Source organism: Aptenodytes patagonicus, chromosome 1 (genome assembly GCF_965638725.1).
Source record: "Aptenodytes patagonicus chromosome 1, bAptPat1.pri.cur, whole genome shotgun sequence".
Lineage (NCBI taxonomy): Eukaryota > Metazoa > Chordata > Aves > Sphenisciformes > Spheniscidae > Aptenodytes > Aptenodytes patagonicus.
This window is the reverse complement of record NC_134949.1, coordinates 103894123-103910327: the sequence shown is the minus strand read 5'-3', so window position 1 is coordinate 103910327 and position 16205 is coordinate 103894123. Positions and strand designations below refer to the sequence as shown.

General features: G+C 44.5%; 1 protein-coding gene across 3 annotated transcripts in view; it reads right to left on the bottom strand.

Annotated features, from left to right (window-relative positions):
• PTGFRN (prostaglandin F2 receptor inhibitor) overlaps positions 1-16205 on the bottom strand; it is a 72899-nt gene that overhangs the window by 9577 nt on the left and 47117 nt on the right. For all 3 annotated transcript variants that reach the window (XM_076351490.1, XM_076351495.1, XM_076351503.1), the window contains one exon: positions 2559-2666. In XM_076351490.1, the coding sequence (XP_076207605.1) occupies positions 2559-2666 (108 nt within the window). The remainder of the gene's footprint in view (positions 1-2558; positions 2667-16205) is intronic.

The following is a 16205-nucleotide window of genomic DNA, read 5'->3' as shown; positions in this document are numbered from 1 at the left end:
TGGAAAGACCATGTCTGTACTGCTGTTTTCTTCTAGGAGATGCTAGCAACTCTTGCTCTGTTTATCTGATTACCTGGTGTCGGCTTTCCCTAACAACGTGCCTCATTTCCCCACTGGGATGAGACAGCCCTGTTATTTTCACAGTCTGTCTAATGCTTTTAATGAGTGCCAAACAAGTTCTCCATTCCAGTTGTGAATTAAATTATGATACTGACTCAGCATAGAGACCGATCAGAGATGGGATACAGGGAAATAAGGTTACTACTGAGGAACTATATCTGTTTGTTATCGTATGAGCCCTTAAGGCCCTTCTTCACCTAACCTGCTCTGTTATCCCACTGCTCTAGTCCCCTCCATCTCTTAAGGCCAAGAAGGCAGACTGACAAGGGAAGTCTGCACACCCTATAGCTGTTGCATAGATTCCAGCTGTTCCCTGCAGCTCTTCTGCTGGTCTCATCCAGAGGACCAGCAAGGACTGGAGAGGGGCCAGCTTCTCAGGCCCATATGGGGTTTCTCCACACAGCATGGCTGGTTAGGCCCCAAATCCTGCTCATTCAGCAACTGGAGGCTCAGAGCATAGACTGAAAGGTTCCCTCAAAACCTGCCACAATGCCACACTTTACTCCGTTCTAGGTGTATCTGTTGCCTGTGCCTCATCTGCCCCATTAGAGACAAAAAAGGACCAACCCAAAAACCAACCCAAAACAAGGAAAAAAAACCCCAAACACAGGGGCAGAGATCTACCATGTTCAAGATGGCATTACCCAGCTATAGAACAGATTACAGTGCCGACATTTAAAACTGCACTGGCTGCTCATGACAGTTGGAAACAGCATAATTTCCAACTCCAGGCATCATCTATCAATGCAACAGACATCCATGAACCTTTATGAAGTTGCCTAGTTAAAACTGAATTGTGCTGATGTGCAGCTCCTCGAAGAGGACACCTTTTCACTTCGATCCCTTTGATTAATTATCCTTATCTTGTCAGTGCTTCTCCCAGTCTCAAGCTACCAAACACACAAAAAACCATCACAAACCCAACTGCAGCGGAGCACTAACAGGAGAGCCCCACTGTTACTAACTGGCCTCTTTTCAAGTTTTAAGTGAGTCAGGGATGCTGAGGCCTCTTTCACAAGGCAACCCCAAGCTTATTTTAGCTGTCGAACACCAGCAGAAGCGGCAGGTGCTCCCTGCCAGCAATTATTGCTTTGCAAAGGACACCAGCTGCTTTGGGTACTGCCTCGCAACAATACCTGTAAGAGCTTGGGCACACCTCAACTTAGAAGAGGCCTCCTGCTGAGCAGAAACCACAGGACAGACTGAGGTGTACATACAGGCATACGTCGCTGCTTACTGTGTCCAATATCCCAGACTATGAATCTTTTGACAGCAATAAAGTTTACTCAGCTTTTCCTCCCTACTAAGCATTTCAATAATACAATCCACAGACTTCTATCATTTTTTCACAGGCAGCACACAACTGTAATCTAGCAAATTGCTTCCCCGCTACACTCAGATTTAATGTAGAACAGACATCTTGGAATTTCAAAGTGATGGGCCTTTACTAAGCTTGGTACTTCATCTCATCAGCATTATGAGCATTATTAATCATCATTACATTATAACTAATATTTTCTGCACAGCACCTCTTTTGTAGTGGCTTACACGTAGATTTCTAAGTTTCGCATGAATCATGAAATCTTTATATTTAGGTATATACATTTATATATTTATATTTACATACATATTTATAGATTTACTTTAAATACATTTTTATATTCATATATAGAGAGAGAATTACTTTAAAAAAACTAAACTCACTCCGAACCCAAATTTTGGGTATAATAACCAGAGTTATTGTCACAGCATTTTGATGAAAAGCAGTTCAGGCAATGCTTGGCAAGCAGCTAGGTTTTGAGCAATTCTCTGAACTTTTCAGCTCTTCATAAAAATTTGCCTTTAAAGTGTCTGCTACCTTTTCACAGCAATTAGGTACTGTGTTTCTTTCTTCCACACAAAAAATGAGGCTCACCTCTGAAGGCATCATCAATAAACATTCATTTTTGGCATTGAGGCTGCAGTAGTCAATTACTGTGATTTTCAGATTTACATTAAGCCTTAAATTCACTCTGAAGCATGAAGCTGACTGGCCAAGTGACTTTAAGATTTGTTTACAGATGACCATTTTCTCTTAACCGGTTTTGCCAATGGACCTCCTTTCCAATTAAAGGAAACAGGAATAGTTTTCATGGCCCATCTAGTGGTTTTAGGCTGAGACTGCCAGCTGCAGGGTCGGTTGGTACAGATGGCACAGTGGGGTTTAGCAGTAAGAACACTTTTTTCCCCTCCCCTCAGAATGTGAAACAAAAAACCTTGTTTTAAATTGGGCTGTGTAAAACAAACATGCTCTCCTGTATTTATCTAGTGCTATAGGATTTTCAATGCTGGTTCTCAATTCTCCAGCCTCATTCAAAGGACGTAGAGTTGTAACAGCTGGTATTATTCTGCCTGGTGAAAGCAAATGAGTTACAAGTAAAATAATTTTGCCAAAATACCTGGCTCAAGTGCCATTCCTTCCATTGTGACGATACACAGCAAATCTGCCAGTTCACCCTGGTAAATCGTCGGGTTGTCAGAATGCACTGAGACATTAAACACAGGACCTAGAAAAGAGTAACCACAATTATTCATGACAGGCTTTTCTTCAGTGTCCAAAACCTTTCTTGCATGTTTTTGAAGTATTCTCTGCTAGTTTGTGGAGACAAAGCTCTATCTAAGCAATCATCTAAGTTTTCGCAAAATAGTTATCCATTTTTAGCCATTAATTCCTCACTAAGAGAAAGTACCCAAACTGCCAGACCTGTCAGCCAACACAGAGGCTGCTGCCCAAGTCTGCCGTCTACTGTCCTGCACAAAAGGAGCCCGTCTTCCACTGATGACTCCTTTAAGAGCATGAGAGTTCAGGTCTTCAGGCTAATCCAGCATGGATCTTTTTGGCTGAGGCTGTCAATAGGAATTCAAGTTAGAGCAAACCAGTATTTTAACAATACACATGGTTCTGCTACGGAACTGAAACACGGACAATACAAGTGCATCTGATAACACTTTTCTGTGGGTTTTCCTTCAGGCTCTGCCACAGATAGCTTCTTCTGTAGATGATGTTTCAAAGCCCAAGGGTACAGTAACTCCTTCAGTTGCAAAGTGGTGATGATATTGGTGAAAACCATTAGGCTGTTAATAAAATGCTCAGACACCATGATAACGTGGTGTTTGACTTCTGAGGTACATAAGTTAAAAAACAAAACTCTCCCAAATTTTGACAACAACTGCATCTCTGGTGCAAAATTAACAAAACCACAACTCCCCAGATATACCAACATCGCTAGTACCCTCTATTTCACAGGGCAGAAACTGAAGAATGCGTAAAATACCCTTAGTGATTTTTCTACTAAACAAGGCGAAGGAGATGAGTAGGAGGAAAGCTGATGCTAATGGTGGCCTCCAGGATGGCTTTGGGGGAAGGGGCCAGGGAACCCAAGAAGGAACTTGGGACTCAGATTAAGAAGTAATCCTTTTTACCGCCACTGGACTCCATTAGCTGCTATCATTACCTGGCTTAGCTACCTCTGGGACAGCAGCAGCAACAACATAGAAAGGTAGTTTGGGAAGAAAGAAAAGCTGTTGGAAGATTTGCCCTCCTCCACTCTTACATGCTACTATTTTAGTACAGGAACTGTAAATTTCAAATCCACTGAAGATCAGTGGCAAACAATGCTTTTGACGGAGAACATTTAAGGAAATCATCCAAGACAACCCACTTGTCCCTTGCCCTCCCAACAGGTTTCTGTGGAACGCTATGCTAATAACTCACCACACCGCACACACTTATCACATCACTTCCAGACTGAGGTTCTGGAAAGAAACTTGGATGTGCCATGAAGCTAGAGCTGTCATTTTTGGTGAAACTATTCTAGACTACAAGGGCCTGGCTTGTTTTGGTCAGCAGAGATTACACAGCACACCAAGACATGAATTCCAATTATAACGCAATAATTACTTCCATGGCTTCCAAAATTCCCCCCACAATTTCCACTGGGCACAATGTGCTGCTCTTTGTTATACCATAAATTTCTTACAGCCCTCTTCTCTGCCCCAGAAGCAGTTGTACTTTGTACACAAGGGTAGTATGTAGACATATAATCCCAGAGGTTTGTATCCATTTTGACACTAGAAGTCCTCTCTATTAAAAATTAAGATTGCAAGTTACCCCACCAAGCAAGGATAAGAGGGTGGTAGAGATGCAATAGAGGTTACATGTGGACTACCAGCTGAGACTCCTACATGCTTATGCTAGAACATATTTAAGGAAATAAGAGACCCAGAATGCTCTGAAGTTCGGCTGTTCACGTAGTGACTTCACGAGCAGCCTGCAGCCCTAACTTAAGCTCAGCATGATGGGATCCTTTTCTGGGGAAACGGAGAGAGATTAATCTGATTGCTTCCTCAGCCTCTATCCAAACTCCTTCTGTGTGAATTCAGTCCGTTTCCTGACATTCCCCCCCACACACACACACACCCCCCAACCATACTCCCCTTGCAGCCTATTTGATTATTCTTCTTCAGATAAAACAAGACATTTTCCATCATTTTCTTTGGAGTTGTGCAGACAGAAGTTCAAGGTCCTAGGGGACTAAAGGCAGCATGGACCAGGGCACTCCAGCCAACTGTAACCAGAAAAGTCTCAAGCTGTGTGTGAACTGTCAGAGCAACAGAAGCAAAGAGACTGTCAAAATCTGCCAGGAACATCCCTGCATTCCCAGCACATACCCTCTGTTGCACTGATCAAAGACAAAACGGCACCATAATAATCCTGGTACTGTCTATAGCTCAGGATCTATGCTAAGCCCCAGCAGTGAGTGAGGTGACATCATGTCAGGAATATGGGACATGCTCTACTCCAGCAAACAGGCTCTGTCCTGCCTAGACGCTGGCAGGGATTGAGCAAGGGAGATGAACTGCATGATCCCAACTTTGTCAGGCTAAGGATGGGCTGCCTTACCCCTGCCCTGGCAGGGTAAACAAGGAAGGACAGAGGGTGCATACAGACAGGACTTTTCAGGCCTTATTTCTAGCTTGAAAGTCCAAGCATCTACTGCATTGAACAGACACTGGCTTCAAACCCTGGCATGCCAACAAACCACTAATGCAGAGTGGAGTCTGAGCACTCCTGGCCATTGAATGTCACACAAGGGTAAAAGCTAAGCTTGTTTGGTAACTCAGCCAGAAAAGGCCAGATATCATGGCAATGCAGCACTCCCTACATACTCTTCAGTTCTGGGTCACCAAGTGCATCTCTACCCTGTCTCCCACATGAAGAGTCAAAGCTTCCTGGGCAGTAAGGTGGCTACTAGGCAGCAGCTGCTCTGTCATTTTATGATCGTACTTCCCTTTGGTTATTTTCCTACTAGGGTATATCTACTGCAGATTACCTTCTGTACCTTCAGGGAGAAATCATTGTCCTGTGTTAGAACAGCTGGATTTCAACAAGGAGTCGAGAGATGAGTCAGGGGTTGTGCTCTTCCCTCTCCAGCTGAAGAGGGAAAACAATTATTTTTTATTTTTTTAAACCTAAGCAAGCTTCATTACAGTGCAGGTTTCTTAGTTCAGTCTTGAAAACTGTGTAGTTGCAACTTCCTAGGAGGAGCATCTTTCTTCTTTGGAAGTATCTCAGGCCTTCTGCCCATGGGGCCATGGCCCTCAGGCATGAAAGGACAGAATAAAGCATCTTCGTAGATTTCCCCCACACACACTATCAAACCTGAAAAGGCAGGAGGCTGTTTTGAACAGAGACCCATTAGCCCTGAGCTGGACCACAAAGACCATTTAATCCCCTACCCTCCACCATAAGGTACACTTGAGTCAGAGTTGTAGTCGCTACACAGCCTGAGAAAGATTCACAGAAGCTGACAACACAGCTCTACTCCCTCATTAAAAGTCATCTGCATGCCGCCCTTCTCTATAAAAGGGTTCTGGTCTTGGTTTTGTTTGGTTTTATTCTAAAAAACCAAACTGACCAATGCTTTTAACCTGATTATAACTTGCCTGATTGATGTCCCCAGCTTAAACAATTTACTCTGGCTTTAGCTGAACCTGTCTGGCAACTGGATGAGAGAAGCAGGAATGAGCTGCATGCCAATCTCAAACAAAAGCAGCAGCAAACCAGTGTTTGTTAGTGGGTTACAAGCAAAACCATCACCTTCCCTAACCGGACATATGCTTTACTGCAGGCTCAAGAAAAGCACCTGGGCAAAAAACAGCACCAGAGCAAACATGGGATGCTTCCAGACACATTTTCAAGTCTTCTGAGGACCTCCCAAGAGGTCACAAACATGCCACAAAAACCTTCTGCAAAGTGTAGATCCTGTTGGGTTTTTTTTCCCCCATTACGATCACACCGCAGTATTCAAGAAGCCCTGGATCTAGACTCCACCAAGCAGGGCTTAGCACAAAACCCTCAAGTGCTTTTCTTAAGTTTTTACCCTCCAAGACAAAAAAACCCCAAACACAAAAAACCCCACCACACCAAAAAAAACCCTCAACCCCAAGCTTACAGAGGCAGGCATGTGGTAACAGGCAACTCCCAGTAGACACTGAGGACACCAACTATTGGGTCTCAGCATCGCCACGCTCAAGCACTTGCAGTGTCACAGGAAGGGCTGGGGAGGCGACGTGAACTCTCCTTCGATGAGATCTGAGTTCATGCTACATTAACACTGAGAAAAATAGAACTCTACAGATAACAGATGATGTGGCTTTGCTCACCTTGCCACCTGGATTTAACAGTTTGAAATACTGTTATTGGCACCTATTGGTCACTCGGAAGAATAAACAAACCAGAATTTAGTTTCAATTGCAGAGTTGACAGATCAAGCATGACCTGTAAAGCTCATCAAGAACAAAGCAAAGTTAAGTGTAGGAAAGCTGCTCAGGAGCTTGAAAGCTGAGAAATAATTGGATTTTAATAACTTCAGATCTGCAGATAAGTGTCATAACCTCAGCTAATTTGGAAACTAAAGAGCACAGATTTACAAAACCAACCAGCATTCCCAATTCTAAGAGCTAAGCATCAACCTTCCCCTAAATTGCCATCTTCTGCTGAGACCTTTGATTTAAACTAAGTCAAAATCTCTTTTTCTCACTATAGTAAGACCATATGTAAGCTTAGATACAACCCCTAAAAGAAGTTTTCTTCTTTATTAAAGTAATAACAATTACAGTTACAGCATCTGCAGTACAGATAGGAATAAAAAGAGTTTTCAGAGCATTTCTCAACTTCTGAATGCTTGAAAAACACTATATAATTTTAAACAGAAAGTGAAGAAACTGAGGTTAGAAGTTTACTAGTACAAATCTAGAAGTGCTTAAAGAGAAACCAGGTTCCAGGATCAGGACCTGTTTGGTGTAATTTCTTCTGAATTTCCCCTTTTATGGCAGATCTCATTGCTCAAACCATTGATTTCATGCAACCCAGGAAGGAAACTCCAGGATCCAAATCCTATAGTGATATACTTTTCAGCTAGAAAGTGTATTACAAATTCTTCCACGTATGTAAATGAAAGGAAGAAGTGTTTATAAGCTGCACCAAATTTGGTTTATTACTTTGTGCTCAGATTCACACTGAACAGGCTGCAGGGTGGAAAGGAGGAGTTCAAGTTTATTGAGTTTATCTATTCAGCTTAGGGATTTACATAGTGGAGAAAAATAAAAAAATCCTGAGCCCTATTTACCTGATGTCATCCCATTTCCCTGCTGTCCTTCCCGACTCAGTAATCCAAACACCTGTCCTGGTTTCAGCTGGGATAGAGTTAATTTTCTTCCTAGTAGCTGGTACAGTGCTGTGTTTTGGATTTAGCATGAGGATAATGTGGTAACACACCCATGTTTTAGTTGTTGCTAAGCAGTGCTTACACTAGTGTCCTGGTTTCGGCAGGGATAGAGTTAATTTCCTTTCTAGTAGCTGGTATGGTGTTTTGGATTTAGGATGAGAACAAAGTTGATAATGCACCGATGTTTTAGTTGTTGCTAGGTAATGCTTACACTAGCCAAGGACTTTTCAGCTTCCCATGCTCTACCGACTGAGAAGGCTGGAGGTGCACAAGAAGCTGGGAGGGGGCACAGCCAAACTGGCCAAAGGGACATTCCATACCATGTGACGTCATGCTCAGTACATAAACTGGGGAAAGCTGGCCAGGGGGGCCGCTGCTCGGGGACTGGCTGGGCATCGGTCGGCGGGTGGTGAGCAATTGTACTGTGCATCACTTGTTTTGTGTATTATTATTATTATCATATTATTATCATTTTATTTCAATTATTAAACTGTTTTTATCTCAACCCACGAGTTTTTCTCACTTGTGCTCTTCCAATTCTCTCCCCCATCCCACCGGGTGGGGGGGAGTGAGCGAGCGGCTGCGTGGTGCTTAGTTGCCGACTGAAATTAAACCACGACAGTCCTTTTTGGCGCCCAACGTGGGGCTCGAAGGGTTTGAGATAATAACAGATTAACCGGAGTGTATTAAGGAACTTATATCTGTTAGTAGTTGTGGGTCACAATGTTGGTTTCTCTGTTCTCGATTTTAATTTGTATAATCTGCATCGCGCTCTTTTTCCTGCTGTACATGTTAAAGATTGGTGTTGGGTTTTGCAGTTTGCTGTGGTCTGCAGTGAATAGTAATGTCTCGCTTGTGAGGTTTGTTTTTAGAACATTGACCTTGACGTTTCTGTGGTATGTAAACTTCGCAATGAAGCCATTACTGTACCATGGATACCATTTCGTGGAGACAACTAGCAATTGCAGTAACTTTTCTGAGAGTTTTTTTTCGGAGGAAATACAGAATGGCAGGGTCACTACCTTCTTCTATGATGTTTCCTCCTTCATTACAGTAATTTTTCAGTATTTTGAGCATCCTTGGGCAGTTAAGATACTTCTATTAATACTTCTTGGGAATATTGTTTTGGTTTTGTCTAAAGTTGGTAAGCAATTTAAGAATATCATCCAGAGATCTGCCCCAAGGCTGAATAATTATGAGTGGCAGGGTGTGTGGGACAAGATGGGCAAGTACCTAGGCCAATGGGCACCCCCAGTGTTTTGGAACTTCACCCCTGAGCAAGTGCAGAATCCTGAAAAGTTAGTAGAATATTTGGAAAAAGTATGCTGTCACCCTGGCAACTCCAGAGAGATGCAGATCATTGCAACGTGCTGGGGCCTGGCCCATGCCTACCGAGCCCTGTTCAACACCATTCAGTACCCTCAAAGGGAAGAGAAGGTCTCTGGCTCTGACAGTAAAACGACACGCACTGCGGCCACTCAGACCCGGGCAACGCGCCCTGCGGCCACTCCGACCCCAGTGACATGCCGTGCAGCCACTGAAACCCCGGCAACAGGCCCTGCGGCCACTCAGACTCCGGTGACATGCACTTGCACTGCGGCCACTCCAACCCCGGCAACAGGCCCTGCAGCCACTCAGACTCCGGTGACATGCACTTGCACTGCGGCCACTCCAACCCCGGCGACATGCACTGCAGCCACTCCAACCCCAGCGACATGCACTGCGGCCACTCAGACTCCGGTGACATGCACTTGCACTGCGGCCACTCCAACCCCAGCAACACGCCCTGTGGCTGAACCAAAGAACGAGCCTGTGCCGGTATCAGTCGCCCCTGTACACAAGAAGAAATTTTGGAAGCGGAAGTCGGCTCGTTTAGTAAGGGAGGAAGAAGCTTCTTCTAAAAGGGAACCGGAGGAAGAACTGTACGAGTACCCTGGAGAAGGGCCATCACGAGAACGGGAGGAGGAGAGCCGGCCGCTGATCGGGGAGGAGGAAGAGGAAGAACTCATAAACGAGGCAGTGACCACCCGATCTCTATCCCTGAGTGAGCTGCGAGATATACGAAAAGATTTCAGCCGCCGTCCAGGTGAGCATATTGTCACCTGGCTGCTCCGATGCTGGGATAATGGGGCCAGTAGCCTGGAATTAGAGGGTAGGGAAGCCAAGCAGCTGGGATCCCTTTCTAGGGAAGGGGGCATTGACAAAGCAATTGGAAAAGGGACACGTATCCTCAGCCTTTGGAGGCGACTCCTGTCAAGTGTGAAGGAAAGGTATCCCTTTAAGGAAGATGTCATATGTCGCCCAAGCAAGTGGGCCACCATGGAAAAGGGTATCCAGTTTCTGAGAGAATTAGTTGTGCTGGAGGTGATTTATGATGACCTGAACAATGAACAACTATCCAAAGATCCAGACGAGAAGCTGGGAGGGGGCACAGCCAGGACAGCTGACCCAAACTGGCCATATCTGGGATATCCCATACCGTGTGACGTCATGCTCAGTATAGAAACTGGGGGCAGTTGGCCAGGGGGGAGCGATCACTGCTCAGGGACTGGTTGGGCATTGGTCAGCGGGTGGTGAGCAGTTGCATCACTTTCCCCCCCCCCACCCCCCCCGGGTTTTGCTCTTCTCTCTCTCTCTCGTTGTTCTACTTTTCTTTACAATTTTATTATTATTATTCTATTATTTCAATTATTAAACTGTTCCTATCTCAACCCATGAGTTTTCTTACTTTTGCTCTTCCGATTCTTTCCCCCATCCCACCGGGGGGGCACGGGAGGGAAGGGAGGGTGAGCGAGTGGCTGTGTGGTGCTTAGTTGCTGGCTGGGGTTAAACCGCGACACCACCTTAAATCTGCAAGAAAAAGAAGGGGAAAAGGAGCAAGAATAACAAAAAGCCAGTTAACATCCAGATTTACAACAGAAGAGATCCCAATTACCTAGGTCCTAGGTGACATTTTGGCCTTTTCTGTATCATTTTAGCCACTACTTCTCTACAAAAATAAGGTATAGTCTCCCCACAGACATGAGTTACCTTTACTTTCCAGACAAGTAAAGTAGAGCAGAGAAAGGTCAAGGAACCTGACTGACAACAGAGATCCAGAGCAGGCTGTTCTACCCCAGAAGCCTGCGCCCAGTCCATTACCCAGCAGGGAGGCCGCAATCACCGCATGGAGCTTCCCTACTTGCAATCAGCCAGCACCACAGACCACAACGGGGGAAAAAACTGATGCAACCCACAAGTTTTCTGTCTTCCAAAATATTACTCATATCTGCCCTAGCACCAAATCATTCACTTGAACTGAGAATGCCATGACCTGCCTTTCTCCAGATAATGAGCTCCTTCACCCACACTATTCCAGCCCCCTGCCCTCTCCCTGCTTCTTCATGAAGCTGTTCCCTAAAAAGTTTTACCCCAAGCCTCATAATAGCTGTTACTGGAAGAAGCCCACAGTAGTTTAGTCTGTGGTTTCTACTTCCAGCTACAAATTAATGCACACAGGCACAGAGGCACACAATGACAAAGCACGTTCCTGCCCATTAACAGTGGCTGGAAAATACCAGCCTTTCTTGCCAAAGAGTTTCTGCTGTATTGCTCTTCATTCATTTTGATGATTAAGGTTTCCTTCCTTTAAGAATCTTTCTATTCTCCTTTCTTGAAACTGAGTATCTCTCGGGGTCATTGCAGGGCATCATTTCATTTTAATTGCAAGTTCAACATCAATACTCAGCTCATATTTCAGCAGCTCTCAGTTTATCTCAGCTTCTTCCAAAGTGAATGATAATACATTGTTGTGCAATGAGCTCACATGCAGATGTAATCCAGAGTTGAAAATTTCATTGAGACGCTTCCCTTAAAGTTCTTTTATTTTTGCCTCTCCAGAGCTTTCGGCCCTCTGCTGAATGGCACAGGGGGAAGCCAGCTCAGAGCACAGCCAAGCTCCAAATGGTTCTCTCTCATAACATACTTCTCAATATGAGATTAAAAGCTTCCTTCTCCCTGCTTCCCTCAAGGGAGAGGAAAATAAATCACTTCTGTAGAAATCCCTGTGAGTGTATAGTGGTAAAAGACACTCTAAACACTAACCTGGGTTGCCAGGTTCAGGGTAAAAGGGATAGAATTAAAGGACAAATGCCACAGAAGAATTTATGATGCCAGGATAAACCAGGTGGATTTCACAGAGACCAGGTGCCTCAGCATTAAAAAACCAGCTGCAGGCCAGCTGGAGCCATTTGAACCAGATACCAGCACACAGGCCTGCATCAGATAAGCACTCTGATCTCAAGCAAGTTCCCAGCTATTTGACTTCCACTTTTGCTGGCCAGCTCAGCTAAGGCTGCAGGCAAAGGGAAGCACGAAAAAAAGACAGCCTCTCTCATCCGCTGCTCAGCCCTTGCAGTGCAAAGGCATTGCCACTGGAGCAACACCTCCAGGTTACTAGAAGACAAGTGAGAGATTTCAGGTTGGGTGGGTAGGATCACAAGTCTTACAAGAAACTCTTGATACACTGGCTTCAGAAGAACAGCAAGGAACAGAAGACAGGTGTGTTCCAGGCTGAAAGAAAGGCTATGTACACATACATCATCCAATAGCTCAGGAGGAGAGAGGATGCATTTGAGTTTCAGCAGAACTGATGCAATGAAATTAAGAGAAAATTTCAAGACAAGCACTGGCAGCTGCTCTTGTCCCTCGCATTGCTGGGCAACCTTTGAAAAAAAAGAGATGGCCGAACTTCTGTTATAGACTGGGAAAACCAAACAGAAGCACTGAAGAATATTTAAGTCTTCATATGGGACAGCTTCCCGCTGTCCCCCAAATAAGCTTAGTTTGCTTACAGCTACTGGACATACAGCAGGCATTCATTTTATGAAATTAGTCTAGTGATCCACATTATTCATAAGGCCAGACCAGAGGATCCGCAAGATCCTCTCTGGTCTTAAAATATATCCAGCAGAGAACAATCTGCCATTGATTGAATATTTGAAAACTAATGACATACTAGGCTCCTCCTCACCACCCCCACCCCCCCACAACTGCCAGTTTATAATTCAGTGGACAAAATCCACATTTCATTTTTTGAACAGGAAGTTTCAAACAAATGCCTTTACATTAACATTTCAGATCGTTAACCAAATGGAATAAATACGTCCCTCTGCAACAGCAAGTGGAGAAAGAAGAGAGGAGGTCTCTGCTTGCAGCCAGCAAGTTCTGCCTTGAATGGAAAGAATCTGAGCAAGACATTTTCCACAGATGTTCATGGAAAAACATTTCAGAGCACTGCCACATTTCAAGCCTATTGTGGCAGGAAACACTGAAGTTTCATGCGCGCAGTCCCCAGCTCATATATAAAAAGCTTACAGGCCTCCTGCCGTTCAGATAGATCGCGTTGCACAATGCATACGCACACCAAAAAACCCTCCTTGAAAAACATCACTCAACTCAGAGATCTGGGAGGAAGTCAAATTGGAAGAAAGGATTTCCAATCCTAGCAAGCCTCCCCACCCCCTATCAAAAAGGAATCAATAAAAACCGAGAAAAATTCCTCCTGTGACTAAAAGCTTCATGTAAAACCCTTTAAGGGCTTCCTTCTGCTGAAAATGCTGCTTCCATATTGATCACCTCCCCACTTCATCCCTCATGGTGCAAGCTGAAAAATGCTATAAAGTCCAAGCTTTCAAAGTAGGGAGGAGACTGGAATACCTTCTATTTTTCGAAATTGTACTGCCTTATTATATGCCCCCCCCAACGGCCACAGTTAAAATGCCTGTTACACTTTGAGAACCCCAAAAGTCAAGAAAACTGTTAACGAGTCAATTGCACTATTAGGGGCAAACACACTCATAAGCTACTCATCACTCATTTAACTCAGGATTTAGTAGAGCAGTGCTCCCCAGCTTTTACAGTTACCTGGAGAGCGGCATGCCCCTCTGCTTTTTCTGACCTTTTCCTGTTAGTATCTTCCCTCCAATTTTGGGAAGCCTCTCATTCTCCCTAGAAACCACTAGCTACCTCAGCAGTTCTGCCTTTCACCACTCATTACAGAAAATCTGGCACCAGCTTCTTTTTCTGAAGAACAAGTTTGACAGCTGCCTGTACTACAGGATGCAAGACAAGCGCGTGATATCCGAGCTGTGCTTTTATAGCTGCTCCACAACTTTGCCATTTACCTCTGGCTCCCTGACTCAGTCACAGTTTGCATCAGACAGTACACCTCAGCAAACAAAACCAAAGTAACACACCCACAGAACATCGTCTGTCTTGTATACCTGATTCCAAATAATAATTCCACAGTTAGTCCATTCTAACTGTGCTCATCACATGTCCTCATCATGCCCAGATATGAATGTCCAGCAAGGATATCCGAGTAACAACTGAAGGACACAAAGTTCATCCACCAGTTGAAGAAAGGAAGGTATTTCAAGCCAGATTTTGCTACGTGCCAAGATTATTTTGGGAAATAGGTCTCCAGTAAATTGTGCCTGGGATCTCATTTCTCTCTTCATTCTTTTGTAAAGAATGAAAGGCTGACAGGGCTTCAGGACCATCCCTCCCCCTGCTCCAGCCTTGCTACTGGAATTCACACATTCCCAGGGCAGTGTTACAGGCTGCCTCCCTTTCTTCGCTCTATGCGCCAGAAATCCTATCCGGGTGAAGAGGCTGGGAGTAGAGGGTAACAGCAAAAAGTCAAGACTGCAACATGCGTACTTTCCTCCCTTGCATAGCTCATAGGTTTCCCTCTGAACCACGGATATTAATAGCATGCTGCCAAACTTTTCGCATTGGAGTTCAAAGTGACATATCGCGAGCAATGTTGGGAGAGTCACCAACCACCACTTGTGCAGGAAAGCCTCCACTTAAGAGCTTGGAGGGGAGGGGTTTGGGACAGATTTCATTCCTGCTGGTTTCTTGCATCACCCCTTTGCAAATGCTGCTCTCCCACTGTGTCTGACCCAGATATCAAGAGTAATAAGGCTAAAACTATAGCACATTAAACCATCTTGAGAAGACAACAAATCTACAGCAATATTCAGCTGTGATAGTGCCGCTCTAAGAGGCATTTGGAACATGGGGCAACTAACAGATTATTTTCAGAACAGTAACTTACCATAAAACTAAACAAAAAGCCAACCAGAAATTACCTAGAACTGAGAGAAGCATTGAGCTGAGTCAACATCCTCTCTCTCACCAGCTTAGGTCAGGCTGCATCTTCATTAGGGTTTGTATCAGGATGCTACGTTTCAAAGCTTCTTACAAAGTGATGTCTTCATTGCAAGGCTGTCCCCCTACGCTCAGCCCTTGTCCTTTTCTCAGTGTGCCTAGTATAAGGAAGTTCAGTTTTTAGAAATCACCTCGTAGAGAAAGATTACTTTAGTTATGGATACAACCAGAAGTCAGGCTGCTCTTGCCTAGTCACAGACACATCTTCTAAAAACCCTACAAGCCCCACTGTTATAAGCAGAGTAACTCACATGAAGAACAAAGGATGTGAGGAGAGACCTTCTCCCAAGCTGTTGCTTGTGAACAGGAATGGGGGAGTGCAGAAGATCTGAGATAAAGCAGCTAACTAGAGAGCTCCAACATAGGATGCACCTTTCGGCTACACCGAGAGCTCTTCAAAACCGCTCAAGAAGTCACCAGCTTGGTTTACCAAATCACGAGATGAACCCCTCACTCGTAAGTGTACCATCATTATAAAAACAACTCTGCAGTACTTCCCACCCACACAGCATGATAGGAAGTCAGTGTTAACATGCATCTCTGATGACCCAAACCAACCCTGTCCCCCTCTTCTTCCCCTCAACAATATACAAGTACAGGCACACTTCTCTAGAAAAATCTCAACAGGCAGGCTATGTTACAGCTGAAGGTGAGGGTTTCAGCAAGGATGTGAGGAACAGGATGCACTTCCGATACTGAAATTCATCCCAATTTGTGGAGCTTTGTAGTCCAGCCACAAGGGGCCTCTAAGGTCTTCCAGTGGCAGGATACACTTGCTGAGATGGCTGAAATGTTACCATTGCCTTGACCTGACCATTTTCTGCAATTACATCAACAGGAAGGTGTGCTCAGGCAATTTAATGCTATGCTAATCAAGCCTGTTTTGGAACAGAAATCTAGTTTGTATTAATGTTCTTCCAGAGCTGCCACTACCTAACAGCAATCTAGTGATAAAGCTGGCAAATGTGGCAGCAGTTTTTCCAAACTGAGAACCAGCTCTGAGCCTGCAGGACCATAAAAGCTGCATTAGTAAAGAAAAACCCAGGGGTTATAATTACAGCCAATTCATTAAACATCTTTCTGTAAGCAATCAATAGCACA